The 18146-nt window shown below is 31.7% G+C and overlaps 2 protein-coding genes across 7 annotated transcripts; one reads left to right on the plus strand and one right to left on the minus strand.

Moving 5' to 3' along the window:
• Positions 1 to 8735: 8735 nt before the first annotated feature.
• Positions 8736 to 12649, minus strand: LOC114183733 (ranBP2-type zinc finger protein At1g67325-like). 5 transcript variants are annotated; one of them, XM_028070853.1, is made up of 7 exons: positions 12546 to 12649; positions 12389 to 12434; positions 11432 to 11544; positions 10997 to 11198; positions 9620 to 9709; positions 9115 to 9221; positions 8736 to 9004 (listed from the first exon to the last, which is right to left on the minus strand). In XM_028070853.1, the coding sequence occupies exons 1-7, from the start codon at positions 12558 to 12560 to the stop codon at positions 8870 to 8872; spliced, it is 708 nt and encodes a 235-aa protein (XP_027926654.1). In that variant the 5' UTR covers positions 12561 to 12649; the 3' UTR covers positions 8736 to 8869. The 5 variants fall into 5 exon arrangements, with proteins under 5 accessions (XP_027926654.1, XP_027926653.1, XP_027926652.1 ...); XM_028070852.1 differs by having other exon boundaries at positions 9115 to 9233; XM_028070851.1 differs by having other exon boundaries at positions 11411 to 11544.
• Positions 12650 to 13647: 998 nt separating this feature from the next.
• On the plus strand, positions 13648 to 17665 carry LOC114183353 (pentatricopeptide repeat-containing protein At4g19890). Of its 2 annotated transcripts, none has more exons than XM_028070356.1 (3): positions 13648 to 16138; positions 16389 to 16582; positions 17259 to 17665. In XM_028070356.1, exon 1 carries the CDS (start codon positions 13804 to 13806, stop codon positions 15913 to 15915), a length of 2112 nt encoding a protein of 703 aa, XP_027926157.1. In that variant the 5' UTR covers positions 13648 to 13803; the 3' UTR covers positions 15916 to 16138; positions 16389 to 16582; positions 17259 to 17665. The 2 variants fall into 2 exon arrangements, with proteins under 2 accessions (XP_027926157.1, XP_027926158.1); XM_028070357.1 differs by having other exon boundaries at positions 13649 to 16138; positions 16438 to 16582.
• Positions 17666 to 18146: the final 481 nt, after the last annotated feature.

Raw genomic sequence — 18146 nt, forward strand, 5'->3', positions numbered from 1 at the left:
TGATAAAGAGAAGCTAATTGCCTAATGCATATCCTAACTGGACCAAGCTATGTTTTATCCTAGATCAGTAGACATCATCAAAATTGTTCTTCATTTATGGATGAAAGGCTCCCCCTTTCAACAATCTCCCCCTTTTTGATGATGTCCAAAACATGGACTGTGATAAGCCTACCTGCAGCACATTAAGCAAACACAACAACAGTACAAGCGCACAAAGCAAACAACAGCATAGGCATATAACATATATCATTTTCATTACATACTCCCCCTACCAATAAACCATCAATATATCAAATTCTCCCCCTTTTTGGACATTAGCAAAAAAATCAGACAGATTTAGGATGCAATACAGGACAGCAGGAAAATTGTATCTAAATAGCGCAGCAATGTAAGAGATGCAGCAGGAGATAATTCATAACAACCAGGATGCATAACAATTTCGCATAATGGATTAGCAGGCTCCTTTTGAGAAATTAAGTAGCAACTATGTGACGCAGAACTTAACACAGACTAAGCTTCAGACAAAACACGATAATGGATTAAGGCCAAGGTTAGGCAAGCAGCTACACAGTTTGAACACAGTATGCATACAAAGTATGACAATACTAACAACGCAGCAGGTGAAATCAGTAGCACAGGTTAACATCAGAGTGCAGACATTTATGGAAGTATAAAGCAAATAGAAACCAAGACTAATGTGATGGATAAAAAATTTGACCTTTGTTATTATCACCTCTTGTAACATGACCAATAATTGGCTTTGTAAGATATCCTGCAGAAGTTCTTCACATCTCCTTTCATGTGTCTTGAGCATCCATTATATAAAAGCTACATTGTTTTCCTTGCATCAAGACACACCTGAAACAAAGATTAAAGAGAAGATGCAGGTACCCAATTGAACTTGGGTCCTTTCATGTTAGTGGTTTGAGGTTTTCCTTTAGGTACCCATTTGTACTCTCCTTTAGGAACCCCACAATTTTTAAAGTAGCAAGAATTAGAAAAATGGCCAGGTTCAGAACAGTAAGTGCAGATAATAGAGGATGGTTTACTGATGTTGAGGAAATTTCTACACGATAATCGATTAGAGTTGCCACTGTAACCAATTCCCTCTTTATTCAGCACACTCCTTTGAGATCCTAGTACATCATCTAGGTTGGATCTTCCTAGGGTAAATTTTGAGAGAGTTTTCATCAAATACTCTATCTTTTCTAGCTGTCCTGGGCAGTGCTCACATCTGGACCTAGGATGCTTTTCAGATTTTTCTAATTTCTCCAAGCAAGTTATTAGATTCTCATTTTCCTCTTCTAACTGTTTTATCCTACCCTCAAGCCATTTAATCTCTCCTTTACGCTTGCTATTTCACTTTTGCAGTTTTATAGCTTCCTTATGCAGTTCATTAAATGCATCAAGCAGTTCATAGTAATTATTTTCCTCATGTTCAGATGTGAAACTACTCACATTGCTTTTGGATGATTCTACTTTAGCCATCAGACACATTATTTTCCTCTTCAGTGCTGTCATTAGATTCATTGGATGTGCTGGAATCATTTTCTTCCTAAGCAATTTAGGCTTTCTTTTTCTTCAGGTGCTTCTCTGCCTCATTTTTCTCTTCCAGTTTCTGCTTCATCTTCAGCACAGGGCAATCTGCCTTGATGTGTCCTGTCTTGCCACACTCATAGCAGGTCTGAGTTCCAGATCTGGACTGCTTCTTGTTTCCTGCATGACTGTTATTAGTTTTATTCTTATACTTCAGAAATTTTGAGAACTTTTTCACCATTAGTCTCAAGGCTTCACTGTCAGATTTGTAATCATCATTAGAGTCATCCACAGTTTCTGCTTTCTTCAGTTTTGCTGCAGATTTTACAGCACTCTTCAAGGCTATAGTGTGCCTCTTTTCTCCATCCTCTTCTTCCTTGAGTCTTCTAAGCTCTAATTCATGTTCCCTCAATTTTCCAAAGAGAGTGGCTATGCTCATGCTAGTGAGATCTCTAGATTCAGAAATTGCTGTCACTTTGGGCTGCCATGTCCTATTTAAGCTCTTCAAAATTTTGATATTGAGTTCCTCTTTGTCAAAGGTCTTGCCAAGAGCTAGGAGGTGATTTACTATGTGTGTAAATCTCTTCTGTACATCACATATGCTTTCTCCAGCCTTCATTCTGAACATTTCATACTCTTGAATGAGAGTATTCTTCCTTGCTCTTTTTACCTCATTCGTGCCCTCATGGGTGACCTCCAAAACATCCCACATCTCTTTGGCGGATTCACACACAGATACCCTGTAAAATTCATCCAAAGTTAGTGCAGAGGATATAATATTTTTGGCTCTAACATCATAGTGTGCCCTTTTATTTTCATCAAGAGTCCACTGTGAGAACTCTTTAAGAACAGTTTTGCCTTCCACAACTTTAATGGGTTGAAAAGGTCCATTAACTACAGCATCCTAGACCCCTTTGTCCACTGATTCAAGAAAAATTTTCATTCTAATTTTTCAAAAAGGGTAGTTTTCACCAACAAACAGAGGTGGCCTGTTGATGGATGCCCCTTCAGCAAAGGTTTGAGATGTATTAGACATATCAGGATCTTTCTAATCGATTAGCGTGCGATTAACCAGCTCTGATACCAATTGTTAAAAACAGATCTGTCTAATACTCTTAACCACAAGGGGATTAGAATTGATTAACACACTTTTATCTGGTTTAAGATGAATCTTGAAGAAATCTTTAGGTTTTAAAGATCAATTAATCAATTTCGCAGTTCTGGGTTAATGGACTATTTTTAGGGATGGCAACGGGGCGGGGCCGGGACGGGTTTCGCTATCCCATACCCATCCCCGCATAAAAAATTCATCCCCATCCCCATACCCAAACCCAACGGGTATCAAACTTTTTTCCCATCCCCATCCCCACCGGGTAACGGGTATAATCTCGTACCCATACCCATACCCGTGTTCTAACTACTTCAATATTAATTTTTATAAAAGAAAAAAAATTACGGTAGAAAACATAATATTATGAAATATTCAATATTAGGAGGATTTTCTTTGATGCCAAATACCTTAAAATAAATTATAATTGTTTACATTTTATATTAGAATGCCAAATAAAATTTCATGTGAACCAAAACATTTATTAAATTTGCAACTACAACATTGATGAACTGAGTTGATAAAATTAAAAAATATTTCAAAAAAATATAAAAGGAAAACAAATATTCAAATTAAAATATATTTTAAATGTTTGTTTACTTCAATTTTTTAAATTCTAATGAATCTCTTTTTTTATACACTAATAAAAGTTATAATATATCACTTGATCAAAATGACACAAAGAACAAATAATAAACATAATAATAAAAGGAAAACAAATATTCAAATTAAAATATATTTTAAATGTTTGTTTACTTCAATTTTTTAAATTATAATAAATCTCTTTTTTATACACTAATAAAAGTTATAATACATCACTTGATCAAAATGACACAAAGAACAAATAATAAACATAATAATAAAATTTTGACATAGATTTTGTATCTTTTGAACTTCAATATATGTTGGATAGTGACAACAAAATATTCATAGCAATTACATTAAATTTTTATATTGTAGTAAATAAAAGTTATTTATACAATTAAAGTGAAAAAAATTACAGTATGATTAATAATGAGTTATAAAATAACAAATAATTAGATAGAATATATCAAAATATTATTCTACATGATGAAAATAAACAATAAATAAAAATATTAAAAAACTAACAAATGTGTGTTTTAGAAATAATTTGAGAGACTATCGAAAGAAATCGCACAAAGGAAATCAAATGTATAATTAAGGTATGATAAAATGAAAAATACCTTAGAGAACTAATTATTAAATTACGTTTGAAGTGGTTAAAATTAAATAGAAATATCATTAGTGACCAAAAAATTTATCATTAAATTACAAATAAATTAGTAATTAAATTGGTCACTAAATCAAGTATTGATTCGATCATTGAATTAGTCACTAATTTAGTCATTGATTCAGACAATAAATCAACTACTACCGCCAATGACGAAAAATAGTGACTGATATGGGTTACTGACTAAATCAGTCACCATTTCATGTTTTTCTTGTAGTGAATTATCATATATTATTCCTAAATATCATTATATATATATATATATATATATATATAATTTTAACCACTTCAAACAGAATTTAAAGTGAAAAAATTACATTATGATTAATAATGAGTTATAAAATAAAAAATAATTAGATAGAATATATCGAAATATTATTCTACATGATAAAAATAAAAACAATAAATAAAAATATTAAAAAACTAACAAATGTGTGTTTTAGAAATAATTTGAGAGACTATCGAAAAAAATCACACAAAGGAAATCAAATGTATAACTAAGGTATGATAAGACGAAAAATATCTTAGAGAACTAAGAAAACTTTTCAAATATCAACATATATACTTAATGGTTGAAAAATAACGAAAATTATTTTAATAAAACAAAAGAGTTCTTCAAATTAAACAGAAATTATTAATAATAATAATAATAATAATAATAATAAGTAAAGAATTTTTTTTATATTACCTTAAATTGAGAGTATAAACATTCTCATGTGAAAGGAAAATTTATAATAAATAAAAATATTAAAAATAATATAAATATTCAAATGTGAGGCATAATATTTTTTTTTTATTAACATACATCATTTTAACATAATTACATAAAGGTTATGATAAGATAAAAAATATATTGGAGATGAGAATGAGTTTCATGACAAATGAAATAATTAAAAGAAAAAAGAATATATATATATATATATATATATATATATATATATATGAGTTACTTGATTAATTGTGAATATTTTAATAATTTAAACGAGAATGGAGATATGGCGGGGACGGGTATTATGGCGGGTATATGTACATCCCCATACCCATCCTCATACCCAACTGAAAAAGTCGGGAATTCTCCATACCCATACCCATACCCAGTCAATTCGGGGATTTCCCGTCAAAACGGGGACGGGTTTGGGCAATACCCACGGGGACGGGTTTATTTGTCATCTCTAACTGTTTTAACTCAATTAAGAAAAGTTGTGAGAGAAGAGAAAGAAGCAAGACACACAATTTATACTGGTTCGATTCAAGGCGAATCTACATCCAGTCTTCTCCTAAGTAACACACTTAGGAGAATTCCACTAAACAGAAAGGTTCCAAGAATTACAAGCACACCTATGTAATTCTAACCTCAAAACCCAAGAACTTGATTCAACAATCAAGAACTCCCCCTAGGAGCAATGCATCCACACAATTGCACCTAGGTCCACACTTCAAACACTGAAGCAACTGTAATCAAAAATACAGAAAACAAAACAAGAAACGAATACACCTAAGCTGTGCAAATTTGACTTGATGCTCCTTGAATCAAGCAAGATCCATCATGGTAGAATCAACCATCAATTCTTCTTGGATCTGTACTTGAGTTATCTTGCAAAATCTTCTAAAACTTTGTGTCTCTCAGATGGCTCTATCTCAGATGAAGACTGCGTGATCTTTCTGATTTTTCCAGACCCAAAACAGATTCCAAAACAGTTTTTATACAAAGGTTTTTGCTGTCACTAATTCGATTAGCAATTTACCTAATCGATTATCGTGAGTATATTTTCACTTACTTTATACAATACTCACAGCTAATCCATTAGTTAAAGAACTAATCATATAGAATTACACAGCAGGCCTGAAATACATTTGATAAAGAGAAGCTAATTGCTTAATGCATATCCTAACTGGACCAAGCTATGTTTTATCCTATATCAGTAGACATCATCAAAATTGTTCTTCATTTATGGATGAAAGGCTCCCCCTTTCAACAGTGTTCGTAGTAAGGTTGGGAAAAAATTGTTCTACTTGATCTGATCCGATATTAGTGATCAATTTAGCGATTAATTATAATGTTATATTTATAATAATAATTATTTTAGTAATCAATAATTTTTTATTTTGTAGATTGAAATTTAATAATATTAAAAATTAATGATAATATTTGTATAAATTCTTAATATTAAAAAGAAACTTAAAATTCTAGTACTTCAACTCATTCATTGGCATATACCTTTATAAACGATGTCACCTTGAGAATAACTCTAAGTGTGTTTGTAGTAAGGTTGGACAAAAAATCTGTTCTACTTGATTCGATCCAATATTAGTGATCAATTTAGCGACTAATTATAATTTTGTATTTATAATAGTGATTATTTTAGTAGTCAATAATTTTTTATTATGTAGATTGGTATCAAAATTGGTCATGACTAACCACTTTTCGTCACTAAAATTTGTCGTTAATGAGACATTTTCTTGTAGTATTAAAATAAAATACTTAGGTATATAAATTCATTTATATATCCACTCAATTTTCTCATTCACTTCAAACTCAACTATATATTTTTTTTTTAATTTTTGTTGAGATTAGGGATAATAACACATAAGTTACGAATAATACCTACTTGTTACTCGTTCTGTTTAAAAAATTCATTATATTATTTGTCTCGTTATATGTCGGGTATTTGTGAACAAATATTTTGTGAATATATTGTTATACGTGCCATGAGATATCTATGAATATTTTCATTTTTTTCTATTTTAAATAAAATTATTTAAAAATAAATCTTTAAAATATAAATTTAGATAAAGGAATAATTTTTAACTACCGTCTAAATCAAATTATTCAATAAAATATTGATGCAAATAACTCTAGTCTTTAGAAAAGAAAAGTTAAATAGGTTGTGTCAACATATAAATTTTAAAAAATTAATGTTTTACATAATAACTTTAATCTCACATGTCTAAATAAAACAAATAAAAATATATGAATTCAAGTTTTAAATTATTTGATTAATATTTTTTCTCTAATAATTGCATTTTGAAGACTTGAATTAAAAAAAAAAAAACTCAAATAAATTCATTAATAATTATTATAATGGATAATAATATCCACCGGTCAGATAACATGATACACATACATGTCTCATTAAGATGATATTCATACTCATACATGTTCCATCAACAAATAGATGATTAAATACTTGTACCTACTAGCTAGGTATATATCTATTTAACATTCACATATTTTACCAATAGATATCTATGGGTTTGATTTGTCAGGGTCTAGGTAAGATTCAAGTTTGATTTTAGAAAAATATTTTTCTTTTCGATCAGAGAACATGTTTTTCCGGTAGAAACAAATGAAAACTGATATTATTTTTGTAATTAATAAATATATATTCATTATATAATTAAATATTACAAACTTTTTTATATATCTTTTTAAAACAAATTAATCAAGTATAGAATTTATTGAAGAGAAAGATAACTTTTACTTTTACAAATATAATTAAAATTAGAGATAAAATTTGATAAATAGTATAAGTATTTATAAATTATGAGCAAGATTAAAAGAAATAGAGAAAAATCAAACCAGAAGACAAGAGAGTGTGAAACTTAGTAGAAAAATTAGGAATTAAATAGAATAAAAGAGGAGGAGATTTTTATAAAATATATTATTTTGGTGTCTTTATAAATATTATTGAATTAAGTTAAAATAAATAAATATTATTCGGTCTAGATCCAATAAAATATATCAGATTTATAATCCAAATTCATTTAATTAGACTAATTAGATTTAATTTTTTAAAATTTAATTTAAATTGATTTAAATCAAGATCGAATTCTCTTCATCAATTTGATAAAATTCAATAAAATTGATCTGAAATATTAAAAAAAAAAAATTAATCACTTTAGATTTTATATGTTGAATTTAAATTTAAATTAAATATGTTATTTAATAATATCATAATTATAAGCATAAATGCATACAAAAATAGATAATTTAATACCCTAGCAAACAAATATTTTAATCGTAAAGTGGGACAATTAAAGTGGGACAATGGGAGTAACAAGAATAAAATGACTTAAATTCAAATATGAGGTAAAACAAATTTATTACTTTTTTTTAACAAATTTGCTTTTAATGTTGTTAGTTATTTAATGCAGGAGCTCCCAAGTATGACAAAGTTCACGAAAGTTGAAAAAATTCAACCCTAATCTCTTGTGATGTCCAGCCCCAATCAAGACATGTGGGATCAAAATGGGTTTGGTGAAGATGTTATAACGAAGAATGTTGAACAATAATACATCGATACTTCAATACTTCGATTTGTATTATATATTTAATATATATATATATATATATATATTACATATCATTTTCTATTATTTTTAAAATTAATAAATATATCGTCATGTATCGTTGTGGATCATAAATATTTATGAATCATAGATGTTGAGCAAGGAGATGATGGGACGAATAATGAGTGTGCAAACTTCCTGGTTAAGGTGCATCAGGTATGTGTTATTGTTGATTTAGCAGGTAAAGAACAGTGTTTCGTACTCAGAAGCAATTATGCAACTCTTCAAAAATTGAAATAGCCAAATTTATAGATGATATCATGATATTAGATAACTATCTGTTAATTCTCCAATTCAACAGGCAGCTAGAACATAAGTTTCCAACTAGAACGAAATTCTGCATAAGACCACAGAAGTCGTTGTTGAATTCAATTAAAGACCAAAATTTTAGAACCCAAATAGTATTTTCATGCCATCACATGCTACCACTTTTGGTATCCTTTCAATATAAATTGTCATATTAAATGAACAGAAAAAAGAATTATAATCAATAATCAAGGCAAAGTAATTGTATGGAAATCCTCCCTTGTAAAGTTGGTGCTATCCAATTTCATCTTCATTTAAAAGTAACTTTCTTTACAAAAAGAGACAAATGCACTGAAATCTGTATTTACATGATGTCACTAGACAGAACCCTTTTTATCAGTTCTACAGTTTTTGCGGTTGCATACATTTCGAAAGGGATAGTTGAGGTTACCGCATCTTTCACAAGTCCAACTACCTTCTGGAATAACTGTTGAACTTGGTTTGTTTGAACTCTTCAACAAAACATGAAATAGACAAAGTCATATAATGAAGACTGTTTACAGATTTCAAATGGAGAAGTTAGGCACAAAAACTTTAATGTTTGATTGATGAAAACACTTACGGGTCTGGCAGCTCCACAATGTTTGATGTTGCAAGTGGTTCTAAAGGCAAAGTTAACATTCTCACATTTTGGACAAATCCAGTCCCCTTCAGATAAACCATCAGGTCCTGTAAAGACAACTTTTTTCTTTCATTTTAAGACGGTTATGATGTAATCTTATGGAAAAATTTCATGTAAATGCAAAATAAAACACACTCTGATTGCCTCTGCTGCTCAATTGTGTCAGAGATGTTATGACAGAGATTAGATCATCAAAGTTTTATAAGTTTAGTTTGGACAGAAAGAAGGCTAAGCTCTAAATAAGCAATCACGTATAAATCATGAGATGAATTGGCACATGAAACAGGACGAAAACAAAGACACCATGATAATTAGTAAATAGTGTTCAAAACATTGAGACTTTTAAAGTATTTTTAGACTAAACAAATAATTCAATGTTGGAAAACAAGGACATAAAAAATAATGTATGTAAAGATGATCAAGTAGTAATAGATCCTGAAGATACCTCCTCGGCGTTTTCGAGATGCAAAATGATCAGCTACTAAACCATCAGCCCATTGAGGACTTTGAAAGCCATATCCATAGCCATCAACACCTGATCCATTGTAACTTAACTAACTAGAGGTGGAAAACAAAAGAGATATTTATGCATAATGAACTAAAAACCAAAATGAACCACATATTTTTGTGATTTGAACAAGAACCAAAACACATTCTAACCAAAGTAACATAGGCACCCAAATAGGCATTTATAGAATGAGTAATCAAAATCCCAGTCCTGTCCAGCTAAAATACAAAATCCTAGTCTACAATTAATTTCCTTAGAACATTAAAACTAAGAGCCTGTTTGATTTGAGAAGACATTTCCTGTTTTCAAACATAAACAAAATTGCACCTTATTTTCACTCTGGTCTCTTGTGTTCAAAGATTTTATTTTATAGAACTCTAGAACCCTAGTTGTCTCATTCCTACTTTAATTTTTCCTTTTGTTAAAGAATAGATAAATTCCTACACTTTGACATTTTCAAGTATGAAAGAATAAAATAAAAATCTTGAATATGATCATATAAGAATGTTGTAAACAATTTTAGTCAGCAGCATTAAACATTCAAACTAATTAGAATTTTAGTATTCAAATTAATCATTCTACCTATCACAGTATCACATCAAAATGAATTTTTAACTCAAAACTAAGAATGATGCAACTACACACTTTAATATGAATTGGCAATTTTAAGTTTTCCACCTCCCACATAAAATGCAGGTATAAAATTACAAGATTTGGTATCAGTGTAACATTTAAGATTTGTGTATCTACACTGGAACATAGAATAAGTAATTATTTCATTGAAGCTTGCCTCAAGTTGCAAAGGTATTGTGCACTTTACATATGCTTATATTAATGTCATCAGAAAAATACAAGAGAAATTAAATCATGTGGTCACCTACTCCACCGTAAGTATAATATTATGTGAACAAAAAGAAATCAACAATAAGGTACATGAAATTTAAAAAACAAGATACCTGAAATTTCAATTTGAAAGACAAAATGGTCTGTCTGCTAAATGTTTATTATTGCTTACTGAAACATTAACAGAAAGTTCTCACTCCTAGAGGAGTTTTTCTATGTTTTCACCTAATTATTGTCTCCCTCATCTTTTGAAGGATCAATATCTATCTACTTGCTCAGTATTCCATTCTTATAGAATGCTAAACATTGATTACATTAAACTGAATTTTATTATTTCAACAATAATTTTGTCATACATAAATAAAGCAATGTTCTTTATATAGGAAAAAAGTTGTCCACAAACAAATTTCTCAATAAGAAACAAACCCATTGCTTGAAAAGAAATAGCTGATACAATCATAGGAAGTGTACCTCCAAAGCTTCCAGGTGGGAACATGGGCAATGGACCATATGGTGCACCAGGCCTTGCATACAGACCATAATCATACTGAATACCAAGATGTGGTACCAAAGATCCAACCTGACCAGGCATACTATATGAGGGGGAAGGAATGGCAAATCCACCATAGTAGAAGGGATGACTGTTTCTATATGGACTTGTAATTAGGGCAGGCTGCACATCCAATCAATTAAACACTCATCAAAATTAAAAGTTACTAGGCAATGATAAACAAAAACAAGAATAAGCCTGGTAGATATAATAAATTTTTAGTTTTTATTATTTTGGTCCCTGGGGTCAATTTGTACATACACATAAGTTTGCTCATTGGATAGTTTTTCAAATAAAATTAGTCATTCATCAAAAAGGAAGAACATGATGACCACCTTAAACAAGCCTGCACTCACCGGAGTTAGTGGTGGTCTTGGAGCACCACAACGTCCCTGATTGCAGACAATTCTAAAAGAAAAGTTTAAGTTCCCACAATTAGGACAGGTCCAGTCTCCATCTTTACGCGAAGCTGATTCCATAAAAGAAAAATCAACTAATTAACGTTATAACCTCTGAAAATTTGTATACTAGAGCACTGCGTTAAGAAGGTAGGCTCATGCATCAGGTTATCTACATAAAGAAGCAGTTCTGATGCACTACAGATAAGCTAAAAAGAAGGTCTCTCCTATCTTCTATATCCACTACATGGCAACAAATTAACTAGCATGGATTTCATGGTTTAAACCAAAAACAATTCACATAAAATTGTTTATAGTTTAATTGTTATTGCAATCTTTAAACACCATGGAATAAAAATGCAAGCCCTCTTAGTGCAAATGTTTTCCCTTTATATATTTATATATTTTTTGGAAGAGAATTTTTTTTTTCTCCCTCTAAGGATCACAGGTTAGTTTCACTTGACTACCTTCAACCTCTAAAGAAAAACATGATATGAAGCACTATGGCAGTAAATCCATATAGAAGAACACAACTCTTCAATAGGCATTTGTAAAAGAAGAAGACAAATGATTTAAACTTTTCGTAAGTGAAATTCAGCTTGTACACTCCCACCTTCAAGTGTCAACCTTATAGCCACAAACAGCTCAAAATACACTTATTTTCGTAACCACAGACAGCTCTAAATACACTGGCACGCTAAATCACATTGCATGCCTAATCAAAAACAAATTTTCACCGCATAGATTAAAACCCACATGCCCAGACTACAAAAGGGTAGAGCAAATTCTTCTTCACATAGCCAAAAAAAAATTACCAAAACCATAACATTATCGCAACCCAGATATAAAAAAATACATCAATAAAGAAAAAGAAACTACTTGCAGTGTGAGACTCCACAAAGATTATGTTTTTACCGTCGTTGCGAAATCTTTTTGAGCTAAAGGAACCTCGGTTATCCTCCTGAGAGAGCAAGGGTACACAATACCAGATAGTAATAAAAATAAACAGAAAAAAAAATTAGTGTGAATCGGGTAAATAAATAACACTGTATAGGAATTTAAGCAAACCCACCTCTGTAGAAGACATTGGAACATAGAAAGACTGAGAAAATTTTCAGAGAAGGGGGACAGACAATAAGAGAGAAAGAAGACTGAACGATTTCTTATAAATAAACAAAATATTTTGGTTATTATACGATAATTATTATGTTAAGTATTATTGTATTATTTGTAGTATACGTGTGTTCTGCAAAGTTTATTTTCAAAAAACAATTATATACATGTAAATGTATTTAAAAATATTTTTTTATCAATTGATACACCAAAATCAAAATCGATGCAAACTTAACTAATATCAAATTGGAGCTCATTTTCATACCAAATATTGAATCTATTATTTGTTTTTTTTAGATAAAAAAAACAATTAAATTAAATCTATACATAAAAAATATGTGTCTAGCTTTAATATATATATATATATATATAATAGATAATATATGAAGAATGATTTAGTAAAAATATTGAGCAAATGTTTATATATTATTTGACTAGTTTAGAGTGTGCAATGTTAATATATAGTAGATAATTGTTTAGTTTTCCGGTGTTTTAGTGGTTATTTTGTTGTATAATGAAAACAATGTATACGTATTTTTCTCGTTAATCGATATGCATATTTCACGTATTTGACTTATAACAGTATTTACATGGTACGGCTTGACTTGCATGAGAGCTTATTGTTAAACCGTACTTTATGAGTTTAATTGATAAAATTAATTATATGTCTTCGCTTAATTTTGTTTTTGAAGTGTGAATTTCTACGCCATCGTTTCTATGAATTTTTATGTTATTGATTGAGTTAATTACTCACATAATCAAATATTAAAACCATGATTAGAACTTAGAAGTTTCCTTTTTTTTTAGAAGTTGAAATAGTAAATAATTAAGTTTAATGATTATATTAAAAATAAGATATAAGTTACGAATTTTGAAAAAAGTAAAAAAGAAAATCATTTTAATCAAATCAAATAAATTGTGTAACGTTAACTTACATGCCATTCATGTGTAAAATGTGAACTACCACATTAATAAAATGTGAACTACGATGTTGGTGGATAATATGTGATTTATAGAGATAGTGTCATGAACTTTAACCAGCTAATGATTTTTTTTTTTACCTGTAAGAACTACCTTTGTGTTTTCATCTTCAGAGATTAGGTTAAAAAGACCAAACTTTTTTTTTTAGCTTTATAGTAAGAATAAAGAACACATGATTTGAAAGAGGAACGGTGCAATTTCGGAAGGCTTGCAGTGTTGCAGTTAACACTTTTTTCATGTTTTCCTCTGTGATTTGCAGAAGAATTCGTGCATCTCCTCACACTCTCGCCTCCGCTTTCATCTTCCGCACAAGATCACTGACCCACGCATCGTCGTCCTCGTCATTGTCATCATCATCATCATCATCATCATCATGTGTGCAGTCCAAGGTAAAACAAGTGTGCTCACTGGTATACGATTATTTCGAAGACCACCACGGCCAAAGGAGATTCTCCCCTCTGTACCTCGACGTCGATCCCAATTCCCTAACCCACGACCAAGTTGTCACCATCGTCGCTTCGCTCGCCTCCGATGGCGGTTCAGTGGTGGCTCACCGTTTCTTCAACTGGGTCATTGCTTACTCCAAGTTCCGCCACTTCACGCGCCTCTACATTGCGTGCGCAACGTCTCTCATCGGAAACAGAAATTTCGAGTTGGCCAATGACGTGTTGCAATGTATGGTGAAGAGTTTCGCCGAAATCGGGAGGGTCAAAGAGGCCGTGGAAATGGTCATCGAAATGCACAACCAGGGATTGGTTCCCAGTACGAAAACGCTGAACTGGGTAATTATGATTGTGATAGAAATGGGTTTGGTTGAGTTTGCAGAGAACGTGTTTGATGAAATGTCCGCGAGAGGGGTGCAGCCGAATTGTGTTAGTTTTAGGGTCATGGTTGTCGGTTATTGTAGAATGGGTAATGTTTTGGAGGCGGATAGGTGGTTGAGAGCCATGATTGAGAGAGGGTTTGTGGTTGACAGTAGGACGTTTACGTTGGTAGTGAGGGAGTTCTGTGATAAGGGTTTTGTGACCAGGGCATTATGGTATTTTCGTAGGTTGAGTGAGATGGGTTTGAGGCCTAATTTGATTAACTTCACATGTATGATTGACGGGTTGTGCAAGAGGGGTAGCGTGAAACAGGCGTTTGAGATGTTGGAGGAGATGGTTGGGCAAGGTTGGAAACCGAATGTATACACCCATACGGCTTTGATTAATGGCCTGTGCAAGAAAGGTTGGACTGAGAAGGCGTTTAGACTGTTTCTCAAGCTTGTTCGAAGCGAGAATCACAAGCCGAATGTGCTTACTTATACTGCCATGATTAGTGGGTATTGCAGGGATGGGAAAATTAATCGGGCTGAGATGCTGCTGAGCCGGATGAAGGAGCAGGGATTGGCGCCGAACACAAACACATACACGACTCTTGTTGATGGGCACTGCAAAGCGGGGAACTTTGAAAGGGCGTATGAGTTGATGAATGTGATGAATGAGGAAGGTTCTAGTTCCAATGTGTGTACGTACAATGCCGTTATTGATGGACTTTGTAAAAAGGGAAGGGTGCAAGACGCTTACAATGTGCTTAAGAGTGGGTTTCGTAATGGGTTGGAAGCTGATAAATTTACTTATACTATTCTCATGTCTGAACATTGCAAACAGGGGGAAGTTAAACAAGCGTTAGTGTTGTTCAATAAGATGCTCAAGAGCGGTATTCAACCTGACATTCATTCATACACTACGTTGATTGCAGTATTTTGTAGGGAAAAAAGAATGAAAGAAAGTCAGATGCTTTTTGAAGAAGCTCTGAGATCTGGACTTGTTCCTACAAACCAAACCTATACGTCAATGATATGTGGTTACTGTAAAGAAGGCAATTTGAGTTTAGCTTTTAACTTTTTCCACAGGATGAGTGACCATGGTTGTGCTCCAGATTCTATTACTTATGGTGCTCTTATAAGTGGGCTGTACAAACAGTCAAAGTTGGATGAGGCTCGTGGATTGTATGATGCCATGATAGAGAAGGGACTCACTCCATGTGAAGTTACTCGAGTAACTTTGGCTCATGAATATTGCAAAATAGAGGACAGTTGCTCTGCTATGCTGGTTCTTGAAAGGCTAGAAAAGAAACCCTGGATCCGGACAGTTAACACTCTGGTCAGGAAGTTATGTAGTGAGAAAAAAGTGGGAATGGCAGCCCTGTTCTTTCACAAATTACTAGACATGGATCCTCATGTCAATCGTGTAACATTAGCAGCATTCATGACTGCATGCTATGAAAGCAGTAACTATGCTCTTGTTTCTGATTTGTCTTCGAGATTATACAAGGAAACCCATTTAGCAATCGAAGTGACTAAATAACACATTTATGATGTGCTTTGACGCTTTGTAAGCCTGGTTACATCTGGATCAGTAACTAGTTGGGTTTTGATGAAGTATTTGGGAAGTATACTTGCTGGAGATGTGAGATTTGTGGCATCTAGATGCTGACTTCTGCACTGGGTTACCGTGTTTTATGAACATATGGAGTCATGAAGGGCATCAATTATGTGATTCGCCATGTAACACCGTACATTTACCTCTAGTAAGTTTGGAATCTGCAGACCTTCATTTCAAAATTAAGATATTTTTTTATTTTGTCATTCCCTTGTAGTTTGTCATTTAGTTTTCCTTTCCTTGTATTGTTTTTGCATAAATGGAGCTTGAATAACATATACTACTGCAAAATAAAGTTTGTACATGTTTTTAGTTTGATAATTATGAAAATTATGATTACCTACATCCTGCATAAGGTTGAAAATCTTCTTCAACTGTGCATCCGTTCTTTATTGTAGGGAGTAGGGATACGAATATCTCAATTGGATTATCGGTTCTTTATTCTAGGGAAATGGATATCTCAATTGGATAATCGGGAAATGGCGATCTCTGTCGGCTTGCTTGCATGACACCAAAGACTTCTCACAGGCTTGCATGGCGACTTCTCACTTACTATCTATATACGATCATATTTCGTTCAACTCCACTGCAGGTTTGTCAATTCAGATACAATTCTCTTAATGGCTGTCTATTTTGAGTGCTCAACTTGTATTCTATGCGTGAAATCATTATTTACTCCATTATTTTGTATTTAGTCGATGATACTTAAAACTAGAACCCTACAATAGGATCTCATCCCCAATTTTTTCATCACTTCTAAATATTTTTTTATTTCTTGCTAAATAACGATCTTTATGCTCTCTTGTTTCTATATTAGCAAAAGCTCTTTGATTCCAAAAGCCCGTGAGTGATTGAGGTTAACACAATTGTTGAATAAAAAAAGGGTCAAGTTTAGGATAATTACTTTTCTTAACTTGATAAAAGCACCCACTTTGTACGTACATATTCTATATGTTAACTTGTAAAATTTAAGCATATTCACTAGTCCCTTTCCAAATTATCCATTTTTAGTTAACCTTACAAGTTACAGTAAAAGAAGAATTGCTATTTGAAATAGTTATAGAAGTAACCTTACACCAAAATAATTAATTATTATGAAATAATTATTCTCATACCTAAAGTTGCACTGAGCTGCAATCTCCAACAGATCTTATTTATCGTGTTACGCTATTCTTCACTCAATCGACTTTTGGAGGCTCCTTAGGACTATTTGATAAGTTATGGCTTGAGAAAGGGCACTTAACATTTGCATGACTTCAAATGTGTAGGACCATGCTGATGGTTTGGTAACTACAACTGAAGATCACAGTACCTAGTCAAACATTTGCATGACTTCAAATGGCTTCAAGGACGGCACGAGGAAGTTAGCATGGATTGCATTCAAACATGTTCTGACATGGGAAGTGGGTACTAATAATAAAATTGTTATAAGCTTTTTGTTTTATTTTTTTGGATTGAGATTACACACTATCTTTGCTTCTGTATTCATTTTAGTGGTCATAGTTTTTTATAGATTTCATATGAATACCTTATTTGGTTAGATGTAGAATATCAAATAGTATAAGGAGAATTATGGGAATAGAGGTGACACCTCTTGAAATGTCTCATGTAGAAAGTTTTTTTTTTTTTTATCAAAGGCCAAAATCATAATTGAATGTACAAATTCCTTCCTCTTGCATACGAACCAAAGATAGTTTCATAAATATCACAGAATCCCATTTGAAATTGTAATTACTTGACTAGCATATTTATCAAAATAATTGTTATCAATTTTTGTCAACTAAAAACTATCATATTTTATTATTCAATTGACAATAAAACAATTGATATGAAACAAGAAATGCATTATTGGGCTCAAGAATAAAGCACATCCATATGATATTGATCTCTTTATTTTAAAAAATGATAATACTAATATTTAATCCTATTAAAAATAGTTGGAATTCTATTTGGTATAACAATTTTTCCCTCTTCCAATCTAAAAGTAAGTATATATTAATTTCACCCAATCTATTATGTAACCTCTCACAATTATAGACTTAAAAATACTTATCAAGAGTATATTTATTGTGGTGGGATCCTATCATAATGGCATATGCTTTCCTTTTTTTCCTTCAAAAAATTCATTTATAAATTATATTTTAATTTCACTCGTC

The sequence above is a fragment of the Vigna unguiculata genome, chromosome 5, assembly GCF_004118075.2.
Source record: "Vigna unguiculata cultivar IT97K-499-35 chromosome 5, ASM411807v1, whole genome shotgun sequence".
In the NCBI taxonomy this organism is placed as follows: domain Eukaryota; kingdom Viridiplantae; phylum Streptophyta; class Magnoliopsida; order Fabales; family Fabaceae; genus Vigna; species Vigna unguiculata.

Excerpts from the sequence above, each read along its gene's own strand:
- LOC114183733 (XM_028070850.1), bottom strand. Across the intron at positions 11,199-11,410 it reads TGAGTGCAGGCTTGTTTAAG|CCTGCCCTAATTACAAGTCC; the intron begins GTGGTCATCATG and ends TTGGATGTGCAG. Across the intron at positions 9,005-9,114 it reads ATTGTGGAGCTGCCAGACCC|AGTTCAAACAAACCAAGTTC; the intron begins GTAAGTGTTTTC and ends GTTTTGTTGAAG.
- LOC114183353 (XM_028070356.1), top strand. The coding sequence starts at position 13,804 with ATGTTTTCCTCTGTGATTTGCAGAAGAATTCGTGCATCTCCTCACACT.